Source organism: Phyllostomus discolor, chromosome 4, assembly GCF_004126475.2.
Source record: "Phyllostomus discolor isolate MPI-MPIP mPhyDis1 chromosome 4, mPhyDis1.pri.v3, whole genome shotgun sequence".
Lineage (NCBI taxonomy): Eukaryota > Metazoa > Chordata > Mammalia > Chiroptera > Phyllostomidae > Phyllostomus > Phyllostomus discolor.
The window spans coordinates 167,411,063-167,428,318 of NC_040906.2; the positions used below are offsets into that span (position 1 = coordinate 167,411,063).

General features: G+C 39.7%; 1 protein-coding gene across 2 annotated transcripts in view; it reads right to left on the reverse strand.

Moving 5' to 3' along the window:
* AK9 (adenylate kinase 9) overlaps nt 1-15,797 on the reverse strand; it is a 114,240-nt gene extending 98,443 nt beyond the window's left edge. The window contains exons 1-5 of one of the 2 annotated variants that reach the window (XR_004902869.1): nt 15,516-15,783; nt 9,775-9,902; nt 8,483-8,546; nt 2,048-2,100; nt 1,854-1,950 (exon numbers count right to left, since the gene is read on the reverse strand). Coding sequence is in view for 1 of the 2 variants with exons in the window: in XM_036024565.1 (XP_035880458.1) it covers nt 1,854-1,950; nt 2,048-2,100; nt 8,483-8,546; nt 9,775-9,891 (331 nt within the window). In the remaining variant the exon portion in view is untranslated. Of the gene's footprint in view, nt 1-1,853; nt 1,951-2,047; nt 2,101-8,482; nt 8,547-9,774; nt 9,903-15,515 lie in introns of both variants that reach the window. The other variant, XM_036024565.1, reaches the window with a different exon arrangement.
* Between the last annotated feature and the right edge of the window lie 1,459 nt (nt 15,798-17,256).

Below are 17,256 nucleotides of genomic sequence, written 5' to 3' on the forward strand. Positions count from 1 at the left end.
ACAAGACAGATCAATGGATTTTAATGGAATACAGTTTGAAAAGTTCACTGATATGGTTTCAGATTCCACAATGCAACTAACCTTTAATAAACTTTTCCTTGTCAAGTTCTGGTGTAAGATCAAGAATATCCACAGTTATTCTAAAGGGCCTCCCTTTTCCAATTACCCATCTATGCGAAGCTGGATTTTCTTCAGGTACTTTAACAATATATTGCAACACATTAAGCAGGAGCAGATGTGACAAGCCAGCTAGGTCTTCTCTTAAACCACATATTAAAGAGATTTGCAAGAAATATAAAGCAATACCACTCTTCTCACTAATTTTTTTGCCTTGAAGAATATGATTATTTTATAAAATATGTTAATTATGTTAACATGTTATTATTTTTAAACAAATGCTATATATATTTCTTAGTTTATTTTCTAATATGATAACTACTGATAGATATAACCCGTGTAAGCAAAAGCTCTTTTGGGGCCTCAATAATTCTTATAAGTGTAAAGGAGCCTTGAGACCAAAAAGCTTAAACTTCTATCTGATGCTATGCCTAGCATAGTATAATAGAAAAACCACTAAGCACCTGTTGGTAGATGACTAAATGTGTCTATAAGCCAACTTTAAAATGCGCACTTAAGAACATGCTGATCGCAATCTTTTACTTAAAAGAATCAGATAAACAACTCCCAGGGTAATCCAAAACCTCTTTAAATGCGTCAATTTCTCCTAAGCTTTCTCAAACACTCTACTTCCTGCCAGAACACGGTGGGCACTATCCAAAGAAGCAATTCTAAGTAGTTTAACTTTAAAAGGCAGAAAGGGAGACCTGTTATGTTGAGTTTGGATGTCTGAGTTGTATCATGATTCTCTCTTATTTGGCTGTAATCTTTAGTTTCCAACTTGGCTTTCTTGTTTGCTCTTGCTGTTGTCTTTGAACCACTCGGAAATCATGGTGGTATCCTAAGGTAGTCACCCTCCTATTTGAGGCTCTTTAAATGAGCCCAAGGCATGCCTGCAAAAATACAGCCACTGCACGCATTGATCCTGTCTCAGGAACTGGACCAGACCTTTCTCTGCTTGCCTCCTCTTTGTGCTCTTGCTTTTTTGCTTTCTCAGCATTCCCCTAGTTTGGTGTGGCTCTTGTTGTTGATCTAGCCTTCACTTGCTTAACAACCTTTTTTTTTAACTTGTTTTCAAGACTCTGAAATGATGGTTGGCATTAACACCCAGGTCTGACACACCACAATGGTGAGTACTTTGGTTAAGGAGACAGTATGTCTAGCCCTAGTCTGAATTCAACCCTTGCCCAGCTCACCTCTCCTGACTGGACAATTCCAAAGCCTCTGTTCAGCACCTGTTTGAGGGCAGGGAAACTTCTCAGGCCCAGAGTTAGAGGGTAGACTGGATGAACAGGCTAGAGCCTGCTGGTACCTGGAGCCAGAGGGTAAGCTGGGGCTATTCTAATTTTCATTCCTGCCTGATAAGTGTGGATTAATACAGAGAAACCTACACCACTGACAGGACTTACTGTACTAATCACACTCAGGGTGGAGAGGAGAGCAGTCAGAAGAAGCTGTCAGCACTGCGAGGACTGCAGCAGATTGTTGATGCTTTTGCTGAAAATACTAAAAGAAGACTGGACTATATAAACTTAATTTGTTTTTACAAATGTAAAGTATGAAAAAAACAAGTAAACAGGCAAATAAAACTATCTGAGCTACCCAATTGAATCTAGACTCTCGGACCTGTACCAGGGGCAAAAGAAACAGCAACTCCAGAAACTATTTGTGCCTCAGCTGAAGCACGAGTTCTTAAGGCTGCTCTGATAGCCACTGATGTATAAAAATAAACATACCAAGGTGAGAGACTTCTGGGGACTTGAGCTTCTCCAATATTAGCTTTATGACAAGTTCTTCTGGAATACTGTGACCACTAACCAGCATTGTTTGCAACTAAGAAAAGCACAGATATTTTGCATTATTATATAATAATATCTATGATACAGAGCTTTTTAAAAAAATCATAATTTTGAAATTTAGATTTGTTTACCATAACTCCTGTTTCAGATTCACTGGCAATCTGTTCTTCCAAAATTGTTAAAGCTGCAATATGAATGCAAAATATTAGCACAAACTGGTATTAGAATTGTCAAATTAAGAAACACATTCATGAGTTTTGTAATTGGTAACAAAGATTAACATTTGTATATCACTTTAGAGTTTACAAAGAATGTTTATACACATTACATCATTCAAGTCTAAACAAAGTGCTGAGCAGCAGAACATATTCCACAGATAACATGTCTCTGCCATCTTGGGGAAGCTACCTTCCTAAACACTTCTGTGTCTTGAGCTCTTCACGCCCTGTACAATATGCAAGAGACTATTAGGATGAAATGACATTGTGTACATGACAGTGATTTGGAAATTGTGAAGGACTGCCCAAAAGTGTCTGGACTATGTTATTGGTCCAGATGTTTATAACCATACAGTGATGTCTAGAGCCCATAATATTGCACACTGGTTGTATAAAAAGAAACTATGCACAAAGAAATGATAAAATAGATAAAACCTAATCAGAAAAAGGGTCTTAAAGCTGAAACTTGAATAATGTGTTTCCTTTATAAGAGGAAATACTCCATCACTGTGGAAGACTTCCTGGGGTAGGAATGATAGGGGCATGACCTAGGAAAGGACCCAGGAGCTATACGATGTCTCTAGCTGCTAATAATCTGTGGAACATTTGGTATTCTTTAACATTTCCTATAAATTTTTTTTTGATCAAAGAAAGAGGAAAATTTAAAATTTTCGTGTGCTTGAGCTCTTGAATTGTCCCCACCAAAAGTGTATCCACTTGCAATTTCACTAACAGCCCATGGAATGCTCATTTCATAACATTCTTGCAAACAATGACTGTAGAAACTTAAATAGTTTACTGCTGGACTTCCAGTCAAGATGGAGCTGTAGGTAAACACAACTTGCTACCTCACACAACCACATCAAAATTACAACTAAACTATAGAACAACCATCACTCAGAACCAATATAAATTGAGTTGAATGGAAGTCTGAAAACTACAGAATTAAAGAAACCATATCTATCCACACTGGTAAGAGGAGCAGAGATGTGGAACAGGATGGTCCCACATCCATGTGAGGTAGATAAAATTTCAGGAGGAATATCTCAGGAGTGAGGAGTCCCAGCCCCATACCAGACCCCCACCCCCCCAGCTCAGGGTTTCAGTGTCAGGAAGGTAAGTCCCCTCTGGCTGCAAAACCCAACAGGGATTAAGTCAGTGGAAGAAACTTCTGGAGTCCCAAGCATTTCCTCTTAAAAAAGCCACACATGAATTTACTTAGACTTACTCCCTCTGAGCTCCAGTACCAGGGTAGCAGCTTGAAAGGCCCAGGGGCATATAGGGAGGAACTGAAGTGTTTGGCTTCAAGGAAAGACCTGGGGAACAGCTTTTTCCTAAAGAAAAAGGCAGGCAGAGGCCATTGTCCCTTTTCTGAACCTTCTCATCACAGAGCCACAGAGCTGGCAGGTGGGTGCCATATCTGAAACTCCATGAACCTGGCTCTTACTATTTGCCCTGCCCTGGAGATCTCCTGACACTCTATCACACCCAATTTATGGACCCACCCCAGCTGTTAACAGTGGCTTTACCATATGAATGGCTAGTCTTGGATCATGCTTCACAACAACCCCTGACCTCTTGCTAAGTGGTCCCAGGCCCAGTATTAGCAGCAGCCATCCTAAATTCACAGCTTGGCTTCACCTGCAATGTCCAGCCCAGCAGAAGAAGCAGCCATCTCAGATTGCTGTATAGCTCATGCAGGGTGGCCCTGGGCAAAACACAGTTGGAGGCTGACCTTGGTCTACACCACATAGGAAACCCCAGAGGCTACACAGCCAGTGGACAGCTACAGACAGCATCAGAGCACCACGACCCTGTCCCTATACAGCTGATCCTCCACAGATGGCAGAGGTTGGTGATCCATGGTCACAGCCAATCCTTGCAGCTAACTGGCCTGGGTAAATCCCTCCCATTGATCTGCCATCAGCAATCAAGGTTCAGTTACAAGAGGAAGGTGTACTCAGCCCTCACAAAGGGTTCACCTCAAATACCCAGCTTGGGTGGTAGGGGAGGCTGTGTCACTGGACCCTATAGGACATCTACTACATTAGGCCTTGCCACCAAGACAAGGAGTCATAGCAACTCTACCTAGTATATAGAAACAAACACAGTGAGGCTGCCAACATAAGGAGACAAAGAAACATGGTCCAAATGAAAATATAGATAAAAACTCCAGAAAAAGAGCCAAACAAAATGGAGATAAGCAACCTATCAGATGCAGAGTTCTAAACACTGGTTATAGGATGCTAAAGGAAATTAGTGAGGACCTCAGCAGCATAAAAAAGATCTAGTCAGCCCTAGATCGTGTGGCTCAGTGGATCGAGTACTGGCCTGTGAACCAAAGGGTGGCCAGCTCGATTCCCAGTCTAGGGCACATGCCTGGGTTGTGGGCCAGGTCTCCACAGTACAGGGCACATAAGAGGAAACCATACATTGATGTTTCGCTCCTTCTCTCTCTCCCTCCCTTCCCCTCTCTAAAATATATATAAATAAAATCTTAAAAAGAAAGATCCAGTCAGAAACAAAGGATACACTAATTGAAATAAAGAACAATTTATAGGGAAACAACAGTAGAGTAGATGAAGCCAAGAATCAAATCTATGATTTGGAACATAAGGAAGCAAATAACAACCAGTCAGAATAAGAAGAAGAAACAAAGAAACCAAAAAATGAGGATAGTGTAAGCAGTCTCTGGGACAACTTCAAGATGTCCAACATTTGCATCATAGGGGTGCCAGAAGGAAAAAAGAAAGAACAAGAAATTGGAAATATATTAGAAATATTAGAAATAAAAAAAATAATGAAAGAAAACTTCCTTAATTTTGTGAAGGAAATTGACATGCAATCCAGGAAGCACAGAGTCCCAAACAAGATGGATGCAATGAGGCCCACTCCAAGACACATCATAATTAAAATGCCAAAGGTTAAAGATAAAGAGAGACTCTTAAAAGGAATAAGAGAAAAGCAGTTACCTACCAAGGAGTTCCCATAAGACTGGTCAGCTGATTTGTCAAAAGAAAATTTGCAGGCTGGAAGGGAGTGGCAAGAAATATTCAATGACATGAAAAGCAGGGATCTACAGCCAAGATTGTTCTACCCTGTAAAGCTATCATTTAGAACTGAAGGGCAGATAGAGAGCTTCCCAGAGAAGAAAAAGCTAAAGGAGTCCAACATCACCATACCATTATTATATGAAATATTAAAGGGACTTATTTAAGAAAAAGAAGATCAAAAGTAGGAACAATAAAATGGCAAAAAATACAAATGTATCAACAATTGACTCTAAAAAACAAACTAAGCAAACAAGAATCATGGATACAGAGAGTGTTTTGATGGCTGCCAGATGGGAGGGGTGTTGAGGAATGGGTGACGAGGTAAGGGGAGTAAGAAGTACAAATAGGTAGTTACAGTACAGCATGGGGATATAAATCACAGTGTAGGAAATGGAGTAGCCAAAGAACTTATACCCTTGAACAATGGTGTGGGGACTGTCTGAGAAAGTGGGGGGGGGGTGCTGGGTAGAGGGGAGAAAAGGGAGAAAGATTGGGACAATTGTAACAGAATAATCAATAAAATATAATAAAAAAATTAAAAAGCTTTCTGAGAAGAAAAAAATTTACCTTCAACTTGATAGGCAAATATCAATCAGTGTTATTTTAATTAGCATTTCTTTGAATAACAATGATGTTAAACTCTTTTTTCTTATATTTGCTTATATTTCTACTTTTGTGAACTTTTTACTATAAGGGCATAAGTAGTTTTATTAATTGAGAGAAATTATTTTTTTAATATATTTTATTGATTATGCTATTACAGTTGTCCCATTTCCCCCTTCTATCCCCACCCCCCTGTACCCCCCTCCCACCCACATTTGCCCCCTTTAGTTCATGTCCATGTGTCATACTTATGAGTTCTTTAGCTTCTACATTTCCCATACTATTCTTGCCCTCCCCCTATCTAATTTCAACCTACATTCTATGCTACTTATTCTCTATACCTTTTCCCCCTCTCTCCTCCTCCCACCCCTACTGCTAGCCCCCCATGTGCCCTTCATTTCTGTGGTTCTGTTCCTATTCTAATTGTTTACTTAGTTTCTTTTGGTTTTGCTTTAGGTGTGGTTGTTGATATTTGTGAGTTTGCTGTCCTTTTACTATACATGTCTTTTCTTTATCTTCTTTTCTTAGATAAGTCCCTTTAGCATTTCATAAAATAAGGGCTTGGTGATGATGAACTCCTTTAACTTGACCTTATCTGAGAAGCACTTTATCTTCCCTTCCATTCTAAATGAAAGCTTTGCTGGATAGAGCAATCTGGGATGTAGGTCCTTGTCTTTCATGACTTGGAATATTTCTTTCCAGCCCCTTCTTGCCTGTAAGGTCTCTTTGGAGAAATCAGCTGACAGTCTGATGGGAACTCCTTTGTAGGTGACTGTCCCTTTATCTCTTGCTGCTTCTAGGATTCTCTCCTTCGTTTTTACCTTGGCTAATGTAATTATGATGTGCCTTGGTGTGTTTCTTCTTGGGTCCAACTTCTTTGGGGCTCTCTGAGCTTCTTGGATTTCTTGGAAGACTGTTCCCTTTGCCAGATTGGGGAAGATCTCCTTTATTATTTGTTCAAATACGTGCTCAATTTGTTGCTTTTCCCCTTCCCATTCTGGTACCCCTATAATTCGGATATTGGAACGTTTAAAGGTGTCTTGGATGCTCTTAATCTTTTCCTCAATTTTTTGAATTCTTATTTCATCATGCTTTCCTGCTTGGTTGATTCTATCTTCCTTCTGGTCCACTGTATTGTTTTGAGACTCAGATTCTTTCCTTTCACTATTGGCTCTCCTCCGCGTATCTTCCTGCATCTCTTTTATGGTAACCTGCATTCTTTCATCTAAATTGCGCCCAAAATCAACCAGTTCCGTGAGCTTTCTGATCACCAGTGTTTTGAACTGTGCATCTGATAGATTGGCTATTTCTTGGTCGCTCAAAAGGATGAGTCCTGGGGGACTGATCTGCTCTGTTGAAAACATATTTTCCCTGTCTCTCCATTTTTTTTTTTTTCCGGTCTGGTTGCTCTTGTTACGGTGGGGGGGTGGAGCCTTAGGTGCTCACCGGGGCTGGGCACCCCAGTCGCTAGATTGTGACGTTATATGTGGGGGCGAGGCGGGAGCGGGAGCGGGGCGGGAGAAAACAATGGTGGTAGTTCCATTCTCCTGGACTCAGACCCTTGTCTGAGCTTCCGGGCTGCGAGTTCTGCCCTGGTCCACAATCGCTACCCCTCTGGGTCTGCCAGCTGCAGCTTGCGTACTCAGGGGTCACTGCTGCATTCTTGCGCCCCGGACGCGCCAAACTTTCCCCGACCTCCGCGCGTGGACCCAAGCCAGCCCCGCGCCCGCCGGCTCGTCTTCTCCTACCAGTCCGGATGAACGTGTCTACTTCAACTTCTTGGCTGCCCGACTTCCATTCAGATAAATCCTCTGCCGGATCTGGGTGTTATTCTGATTGTAAATTATTGTTGTAAATTATTGTTTTTCTAATCTTGGTTGTACGAGGAGGTACGGTGCGTCTACCTATTCCTCCATCTTGCCAGAAGTCCGAGAAATTATTCTTTATAAAATATTTATAAATGTATCAATCCTTGTCTAATATATTACAAAGAATGCAATTCAGTTTATAAATAATAAAAAATAAATTTATCACCAAAGATACTTAAGTCCTGGAAAATATTCCCAGGAGCAACTATAAGAGTTCCTTCTCTTTTCATTTCTCATAGGGAGACAACTCAGAGACACACGTCCTCAATAGTTCTGAATTATGAAATAAGAGATTTGGAAGCAACAGAATGAAGTTGAAAACCCTTCATAAACCCCTCTAAATTCTATGAACAAAACTAGGACTAACTGGAGGACAACATGTTTGATGTTATCATCAAGAAAATTCACTGGGTTGATAGTGATGTATGATAAAGCAAATATAGCAAAATGTGAATCACAGATGGTAGATGATGAGATGATTTATATGAGCATTCATTGTGTAACTCTTTTTTAAAAATCTGTATCTGGAGATATGTTTATTGATTTGAGAGAGAGGGACAGAGAGAGAGAGAGAAACAGACAGACAGACAAACATTGATGTGAGAAACACCCATCAGCTGCCTCCCATATACACCCCAACTGGGGACCGAGCCCACAGCCTAGGTGTGTGCCCTGACTGGAAATCGAACCCACAACCTTTTGGTGTATGGGACAATGCTCCAACCACCTGAGCCATCTGGCCTGGGCCATTGTATAATTCTTTACTTTTTATGCATGTTTGAAAGTTGTTATGCCAAAATATTGGGTAAAAAAGTAAAATTTACCTTCCACATGAATACATTTCCATTCTTGTGCTATTTGGCGGGCCAATGTTGTCTTCCCAATGCCCTTAAAAGAAAAGTGTTATTTAAAACCCAATAAAATTGCTATTTGCCAGTGGAACAGATATTCTCATTTTAAAAGACCCTATTGATTGTTACTATATTATCAAGTAAATTATTTTGCAAAATAAATTAAGAGTAGATCCAAGAAATTTATAGCTTCATTTTTCTCTACTAATTGTTGCATTTAGGAAGTGATTTAAAAAAATCTTTTTGAATTAAGAAAATAGCCCTAAAACCAGGAAGCTCTACTAAAGTGGTATTCCAGGTATTAAACACTTTTGAATGTCAAATTTTGTAATTTTGAATATAAGTCATTATGATTCTATTGAGATACACCATTTTATTTTCTTCTGAAAGTCTGTAATCATGAATGTTTTGAGACTTTTATTAACTTCCAAGAGCAAAAAAGCTCTTAATGGACATCTTTGAAAAGTATCATATTTTAAAGGTAAAAGATCACTTTAATGAAGTAATAGTTGCATCTGATTACCTTCACTGTTGACTTTAAAAACTCTAATTTGTTTTTAGAAACACAATAAAAGCTACTGGTATTTGTCCCAGGGTCATATAAAATTAAGTCAAAAACAGGATCCAACCCTTGGATTCTGCTGTTCTGGAGAGGCTCCTTAATTAACCGGCTCAGGCCCTCTAATACTGTAACTACCCACTAGCTCCATGGCTGAAAATAGCTCTTGTCTACAGGTCCTTACTAGAGCTGCCTAGAAAGGGAAGTTATCCCATCACCACCATTTTTGGTTTCTTCCTGTTTTATAGAAAGATGCTGCATAGGTTCATTCACTGTGGGCAAAGGTGAGGCACCTTGCCTCTTAAGCTTCAGATATTAATGGGAGAGCCTCCCATTTGTCCTTTACTGTCCCACCTCACATATCCAGAGAACCTTACAACAAATTCCACAGGAAGTTTTATATGTAAATTGAGTCAGATACAACCTTGGATCACATACTATTAACTGTCATGGTACAGTGCTTTGATAAGTTAATTTCTTTATAATATAAAACCAAAGATAAATACAATCTAGGTTCCTTTGGGATTATAATGCACAAGAAGAAAGTTATAAATTTACAACCAGTATCATATCAGGTTGTAAGTCATACAATGAAAGTCTAACAAACACAAAAATTACCACACTGTGGCTTTCATTCTCTGACAATGTAAGGTTATGATTTTAAAAATTAAAAAATTATACTAAGTAAGTAGAAGAAATAGCTTACTGGTTTCCCAAATATAACAAAGCAAACAGGCTTAGACAACATAAAGTCTTCATCAGCTTCATCTTCACTAAATATATCCACAAAAGGATGCTCTTCTATCTTCTCTTGAGAAATCATAATGCAAAATACTGCGATGAGAAATAGTAAGATTGTTAAAGTGTTTAATTTAGTCGGAACAGGTGGGTAGGCTAGGGAGAACTAGAATGTCCTGTCAGTTTGCTTAGCCCAGAAGCCTTTTCACACCACTAACCACATGGTGTTTCCTAATAACTGCGAGTTAAACTCATGTGTTAAAATCATAATAGGCTTTGAGTTTGAGATAAAAAGCAAAATCCAGTTATATTCTGTAAAAAAGATAGCTAAACCAAAATGCTTCCGAAAGACTAAAGGGAAAAACACATATGTGTACATGCACATACACACACATGTTATGATGTGTATATTTGATCAAAGAACAAATTGAATATGTTATACATATACACACATCTATTTGTGTGTGTGTAGAAACTACCAATGGCTCTAAAATAAATCCTAATGAAAATAATGAAATACGTAGAACTGAAAAATGATGAACATAATAGGTACCAAAACTTGTATAACACAGCTAAAGTAGTATTTAGAAGCCTTAAATATTTACATTGGAACTAAAGAATGTCTGAAAAGTAATAAGCTCACAACCTAAGAATTTTGAAAAACAGAAAAAAAGATAAATATATTTTAAAAATTAATAAAATCAAATACAAACATTATATAAAGAGGACCAACAAAGTTAAACAGTGGTATTTTGAAACAATTTATAAATAAAAAATCTCTGTCAATGTTGATCAAGAAAATAAGATAGAAGATGCAATTAAACAATATTAAACTTTAGTTTTTAGAAGTGTGTTTTCTTACATCTTAAAACTAAGATTTTTCTATGTGTTTGTTGTTTTATTTCTAACATTATATCAGAGAATGTTCTTCATGTTAGACTAATTCTTTGAAATTTGTTAAGGCTTGCCTTCTGGTCTATCACAGGGTAATTTCCAAAAACAACTCCCTGTATCCTTGCACAGAATATGCAATTTACACTTATTTGACATCATGTTCTTTAAATATTGTTTACACCAAGTTTGTTAATTTATTGGTTGACTCTTCCATAACACTTACTGATTTACTGCTTATGTGATCAAACAGTATTATAGAAAAGTGGAAGGACTATAGAGATAATAATGCTACACGTATAGATAATAAAAGATACAAACACAGTTATCCAAAATAAATTTGAAAACCTAAACAAAATTGACTATTTCATAGAAAAATCAGTTTCTCAAGGGAAAAAGAAAAGAAAGCCTGAGTAGTTCTATAACTATTAAGGAAATGAAATCCATAACTAAAAAGTCTTTCCACAGAGGAACTAGGTGGTTTAATCGAAGAGCTCCATGTCTTGCAATCTAACACTCTTTCAGAAAAAAGATAAAGTATAGACTTCTTACATGATTTTATGTGTCTCACATAACCTCCATAGCTAAACCAGAAAATAGTGTAAAAAATCAAAATTATGTGCCAACTGCATTTATGAACCAGATTTTAAAAACCTTAACCAACATAATAGCAAACTGAATCCAGCAATATATAAAATATATAACGACATCATGATCAAGTTGTGTTTTCCTCAGGAATTCAAGGGTGGTTTAATATGAGAAAATGAAATTATCACCTTAAATAAAGGAGAAAACTATATAATTATCTAAATAGAAAAAGCATGAAATAATTCAACACCCTTTAATGATTAATACAAGATAAACTACTAGGAACTAGGAACAGAAGGAAACTTCTTTCACTTGATAAAGGGTATGAAAAAAGGACAAACATATTTAATGATTAAATGTTAAAAAGGTCTCTTTAAGGTCATAACAAAACAAAAGAAAGAAAAGTGTAATTATTTCCAGTTGATACAATTACCTGTGTAGAAAACCCAACTATAGATAAATTTTAAGAATTAATGAGACAATCCAATTTTCTGAAAATCATTATACAAAATCCTGTTACTTACTACACATCAAAATAGCTAGAAAATGTAATAAAAAATAAATATGACTTAACAACAAGCATATAAAGTAGTCAGGATTAAATAGAACAAAACCTATACAAGCCCTTTATGGAAAAACTACAAAACCTTATAAAAAGACTTAAATAAGCAAACTTCAAAAATGGAACAAACCTATGTCCGAGTGGTCTTGGACACTGTTCAGGGACAATAAACAAATGGGTTGAGCGGGTTATATGCTTCCAAGTAAATGGGATGCGATTGTACTTCTCTGTGGAAGTTAAGAATTTTCAAGTGGGCTTAATGTAACTACTATTACTTTAAGGTGTCAACATGAAACATGACAGCAAGAAATATTACTCGTATATTAAAAAGATTTAAGATGGATACTTCATCAACTACAGGGCTGAAATTTTAAGTTTTTTATACTCCCCCAAAAGTAATACTACCATAAATGTAGTTTTAAAGGGGAAAGTGCACCTACACCTTTTAGAGACCTGATGAATTTATCAGAGAGACCCTATTATGTACTAAAACCAGAGCTCTAAGGCCTGGAATGCGGCTACCTAGGCAGATGTCTAAGTACCTTGTACCTTATCACTCTGAGTGCTCTGCATTAAGAGAAGTAGCCCCTCCTCCTATCTGGAACACTGCAGCCTCTTCATGCCTGGCTTAAGGCAGATGCCTCAGAAGACAATGCTTACCTTCCACAAGATCAGCCTTCACCTTCCCTCATAGCTTCTAGAGCAGTAGCTGGGGTCAAATGTCAGCCCAGGCTAACTGGGGAGGCACTGGTACAGGAAAAAAAGGTATTGAGCACCAAAAGAGCTGAGGGGCCTGGCCACGATGTACCACTAGGAACCAGGACATCCTGGGAGAAGATCTTGAGGGTGCTTATTGGGGGAATGTTGACTGGATAAGAGTTTATTGATATGTGGGCTCTCTCAGGACTCAGGCTTTAACATCCTGGCTAGGACACCTGGAGCGGGTCCTAATACACTTGGTCAAGGGCCTGGAAGGAGCAAGACTGGATGATAAAAGAGTTTGGGGGAAGAAGCACATGAGTGGACTTATGAGAGTAATGTAGTGAACACACTCTAAGGTGACCTCTAATGACTCACACCCTTCTATAACTCTCTTCCTTTGATTACAGTCTCTGACTTGCTTCTAAATATAGCAAAAGTAATAGAAATGTCACTCCCATAACATTATGTTTTATAAATAAGATTCCACCTTAGTAGACTGGAGAGAGACACCTGATAGGCTCTGAAGAAATAAGTTGCTATGTTATAAAAGGACCTTCCTTCCTTGCATGGGAAGGAAGAGCAGGTGGCCTCCAAAGGCTGAGAGCAGCCACTGGCCACCAACCAGTAATAAAACTGGGACTTCAGTCCTAGAGATAAATTTTGCCAACAATGTGAATTAGCTTGGAAGTGAATTCTTCCACTGTTGGGCCCCCAGGTAAAAATGCAGCTTGGCCGAAACCTTGAATGCAGCCTTGTGAGACCCTGAGAGAAGACCTAGTTAAGCTATGCCAGGTCTTCTGGACATGGAAAAATGTGAGATAATAAACATGTGTTGCTTTAAAATGCTAAATTTGTGGTCATTTGTTATGCTGCATAGAAAACTGATACAAATCACAAAATGTGAGTTTTGTGTCTCACAAAGCATCCATCTCAGAAGAGGCACTCATCAACTAGGTGGACAAGACAATTATCCAGTAAATGACAACTAGTCTTTGTCCTTGTCATCTCAGTGCTCAAAACTGGAGTAAGCACGGTGGCAGGGATGGGCGGCGAAGGAGGCTGTGCTTGGGCTCAACAAGGTTCCCTCTTATCAGGCTGGTCTAGCTACTACTTCTGCTGGATGTCTTACTGTCTACAGCAGAGACTGAAGCTGAGCCCTCAATATGCTACGTCATCTATTCAGTGGCAAACTGGTTACACAGGACCCTTTCACCTTGGAGAGGGCAGCAGGTGATAAATGTTCCTAGTGTGGTTTTGCCTTCTGTACCTGCAGTGCCTTGGGCAGCACCGCTTTCTAAGGAGTGGAGTTGTCTCATTTATCATCATGGGATCCCATGAAAGATTGCTTTGGATCAAAGGAATCTCTTCATGGTAATGGAGATATGATGAGGAGGATCCACTGGTCCTACCATATACCACCTCATCTAGAAGCTGCTGGTCTGAGATTGTTAAAGTGGCCTCTTAAAGTACCAGTTTGTGATTGCGTGGGACTAAGACACTACTTCAAGGTGAGAATTCAGGTTTGAACCAAGCGATGGATAAGAGTGGATCCTTAGCCAAAGCTGGTGTAGCTCAGTGGATTGAGTGTGGGCTGCCGAACCAAAGCATCGCAGGTTCAATTCCCAGTCAGGGCACATGCCTGGGTTGCAAGCCACGGCCCCCAGCAACCACACATTGATGTTTCTCTCTCTCTTTCTTCCTCCCTTCCCTCTCTAAAAAGAGTGGCTCCTCCCACTATCACTGTGATTGACATGAGGAATTTTCACTAACCTTCTTCATAACCTGAGGTTCTGTTGGACTGGAAGTCCTGGTTTTGATTCAGGAGAGAGATGCTTCTTTCAGGAGATCCACTTAGTTAGGTTTCACTAAACCTCAAATTGCTGCTGCCACCTGGTCATGTTTGGCTCCACATACATGTTATGGAGTCATTACACTGGTGGAGATACAGCTGCTGCTACATGAGTGGGGTGGGGGGATGTATGTCTTGAACTCAGGTGATTCTCTGAGACTCCTCTTGGTGCATTCTTAGCCAGTGAATGGATAACTGTAGCAACCAGAACTTGATGATGACACAGTAACCAGGGGTTTACACACTTCAGGGACAAAAGCTGGTTTTCCCGACTAGTAAAACAACATAGACCAGCAGAAATGCTGGCCGAGGGAAAGGGAAATTTAGAATGGGTGTTAAAGGAGGGAAGTGACGAATTACCAGTTACAGACTTAGGATTAATTGCAGTAGTAGATTCTGTAGCTTGTCCTGCTAATCATCTTTTTGTGAGTCCACTTCTTTTAGAAACTGGGACCAGATACCATGTTAAAGAATCAGTGATGATAGTGTAAACTGAACATGGGGGAGGGGTGGATATGAGTGGTACAAATGTTGGAACAGAGCAGATGTTACTACTGTCTTGTTCTTATCTACTTGACATACACCTTTTCCACACATGGCCAGTTCAACTTCCAACTGCTGGCTGGCATGTGTGACTCTTCATCTCAGGGCTCTTTCTGGATGCCAAAACCTATTCTGCCTGAGCACAGGGCAGATTGGAAGTTCCAGGGGAATAACTGGTGGGTGTTGATGAACAAATACCCTAGCTCCTTTGCCCTTTAAGAGGGAATAGTGAAGTAAACCAGGTGGTGAGAGACAAAGACCATATGATTCACCTATAAGTGGAACCTAATCAACAAAACAAACAAGCGAGCAAAATAGAACCAGAGACATGGAAATAAAGAACAAACTGACAGTGACCAGGGGGAGGGGAATGAGGATAAGGTGGAAAAGAAGGGGAAGGGTCAACAAGGAACAGGTATAAAGGACCCATGGACAAAGACAATGGGGTGGGGGGCGTGGCAGAGGACTGAATGTGGGAGGTGGCAGAGGAGAGTAATGGGGAGGAAATGGGGACAACTGTAACTGAACAACAATAAAAAAAAGGGGGGAGAGGAAATAAGTGAGACATACATACCTCAAGTGAACTCCTCAGTGAATTCAGCCCACAGATTTGCTTGATAATATTCCTTTTATTAGCTTCCTTCACATCCCTGCTGTTGTTTTCAGGGTTATTCCCTGTATAAACTATTTGTACTCAAATTTTCATTTGAGGATCTGTTTCTGGCTGAACCAAACCAAGACAAAGTTTAAATGAAGTGCTTAAATATAGTATGATAATTGAAAACTAAATATTGGAAAACCAAAACTCAACAGCTATATTAAGAGTTGTTATCCTAAAAAAAAATTGTGCAAATATTTAACTCATTTCTATTATAAAATGGAACAGAACTAAGTATTTTTCCCAGTTAAAAGGCCCAAGTCAGTGCAAAAGGCCAGAACTGACATGGTCACCTTCCTAGTTTTTAATAAAAGGAGAATCAAACTGTGAAAAACAGCTGAAGTTATTAAATATTTATTGAAAAAGTTTTGTAATTTCTCCATTTTGAATTTACAATATTACCTCTAATATCACATTGTTATATAATGTAATCTGTAATACCACATCATGTGTTTATACTACGATATAATTCAATTCAAAATTTAAAGTTTCCTTACATTTTTAGCTGTTGGAAACTCCTCTACCAGTGTGTCCTGAGGTTTACAGGGGGCCCGACTCCTGGAAAACCTAGCGCTCTCTCTGCCTAGGATAGGTTAGTTGCACTTTGGTACACCGTATGCTCTCACAGTAGGTGCTCAGTAAATATCTGTGGAATGAAACCCTTAGTCATTGAAAGGGGAAGTGGTTTTAAAAAGCGGAATTTCTGGCAATCTCGAAGTTTAGTTTTGCAAGAAAAGGAACTGGTCCGGTCTGGGGCCCCCGCAGTAGGTGGGAATCCGTTCCATCCGTACCACAATGCATTGGGTCAGTGGACTACCACCCCGAACTTACCTAGCCGCAGCCCACCGCAGCGGACCCCACTCAGGCTACAGCCACCTCCGGGAACCTCTCGGATCTGTTGAGCGGTTGCCTAGGGAACCCTGTGGGGGGGGAGGGGGAGCGGGGCGGCGCGCAGGATCCTTAGGCGGGCGGGGGCTCAGGGGCGGTGCCTCGGGAGGTGGGGCTGTAATTTGTTATTTTAAATGTTCACTTTTTTTTTGCACCTAATTTTGCACATAATTATAATACACTGCATGGAAGGCAATTAGAGAGGGCACATGCATTCCAATTATGTTCACACGTATCATGTGGAAAAAATCTTAACTTTTTAACGCAGAAGCGCCTGACTCCAAAGCCAGGGCTACACTACACGGCGCTGCACTACCCCCGACAGTCCGTTTGTAGAATTTACAGATGGTTAGCCTGGGCGCAAATAGGTGGGAGCGTCCAAATGTCTAACTTTAGGTGAGTAAAAAAAATCTTCGAAGCACACGCTCTTCGGACGATAAACGTGAAATACGCAACAAAAAGACATTAAGGGAAAACACTCCGACACTCAGAGGAGCACTATTACAAAGCAGCTTCCAGGAAAATAGGGAAGAAACAGACCAACTTGGGAATGGATCTGTCTACAACTCTAAGAAGCGCTTCAAAAGAAGCAAACCAGTCCCAAACCTTCCCTTTTTCCCAAAAGAAGGACTAAAGAGAGACTTAACTAAATTGGCTACCTTCCCCGCCCACTTTTCTGCTGCCCGCACAAAAGATGGCGCCTTTGGCGTCCCCTCCCCGCTGCACGCAGATTCTGGGAACCGGAACCTCTACCCGACGTCTCTATGGT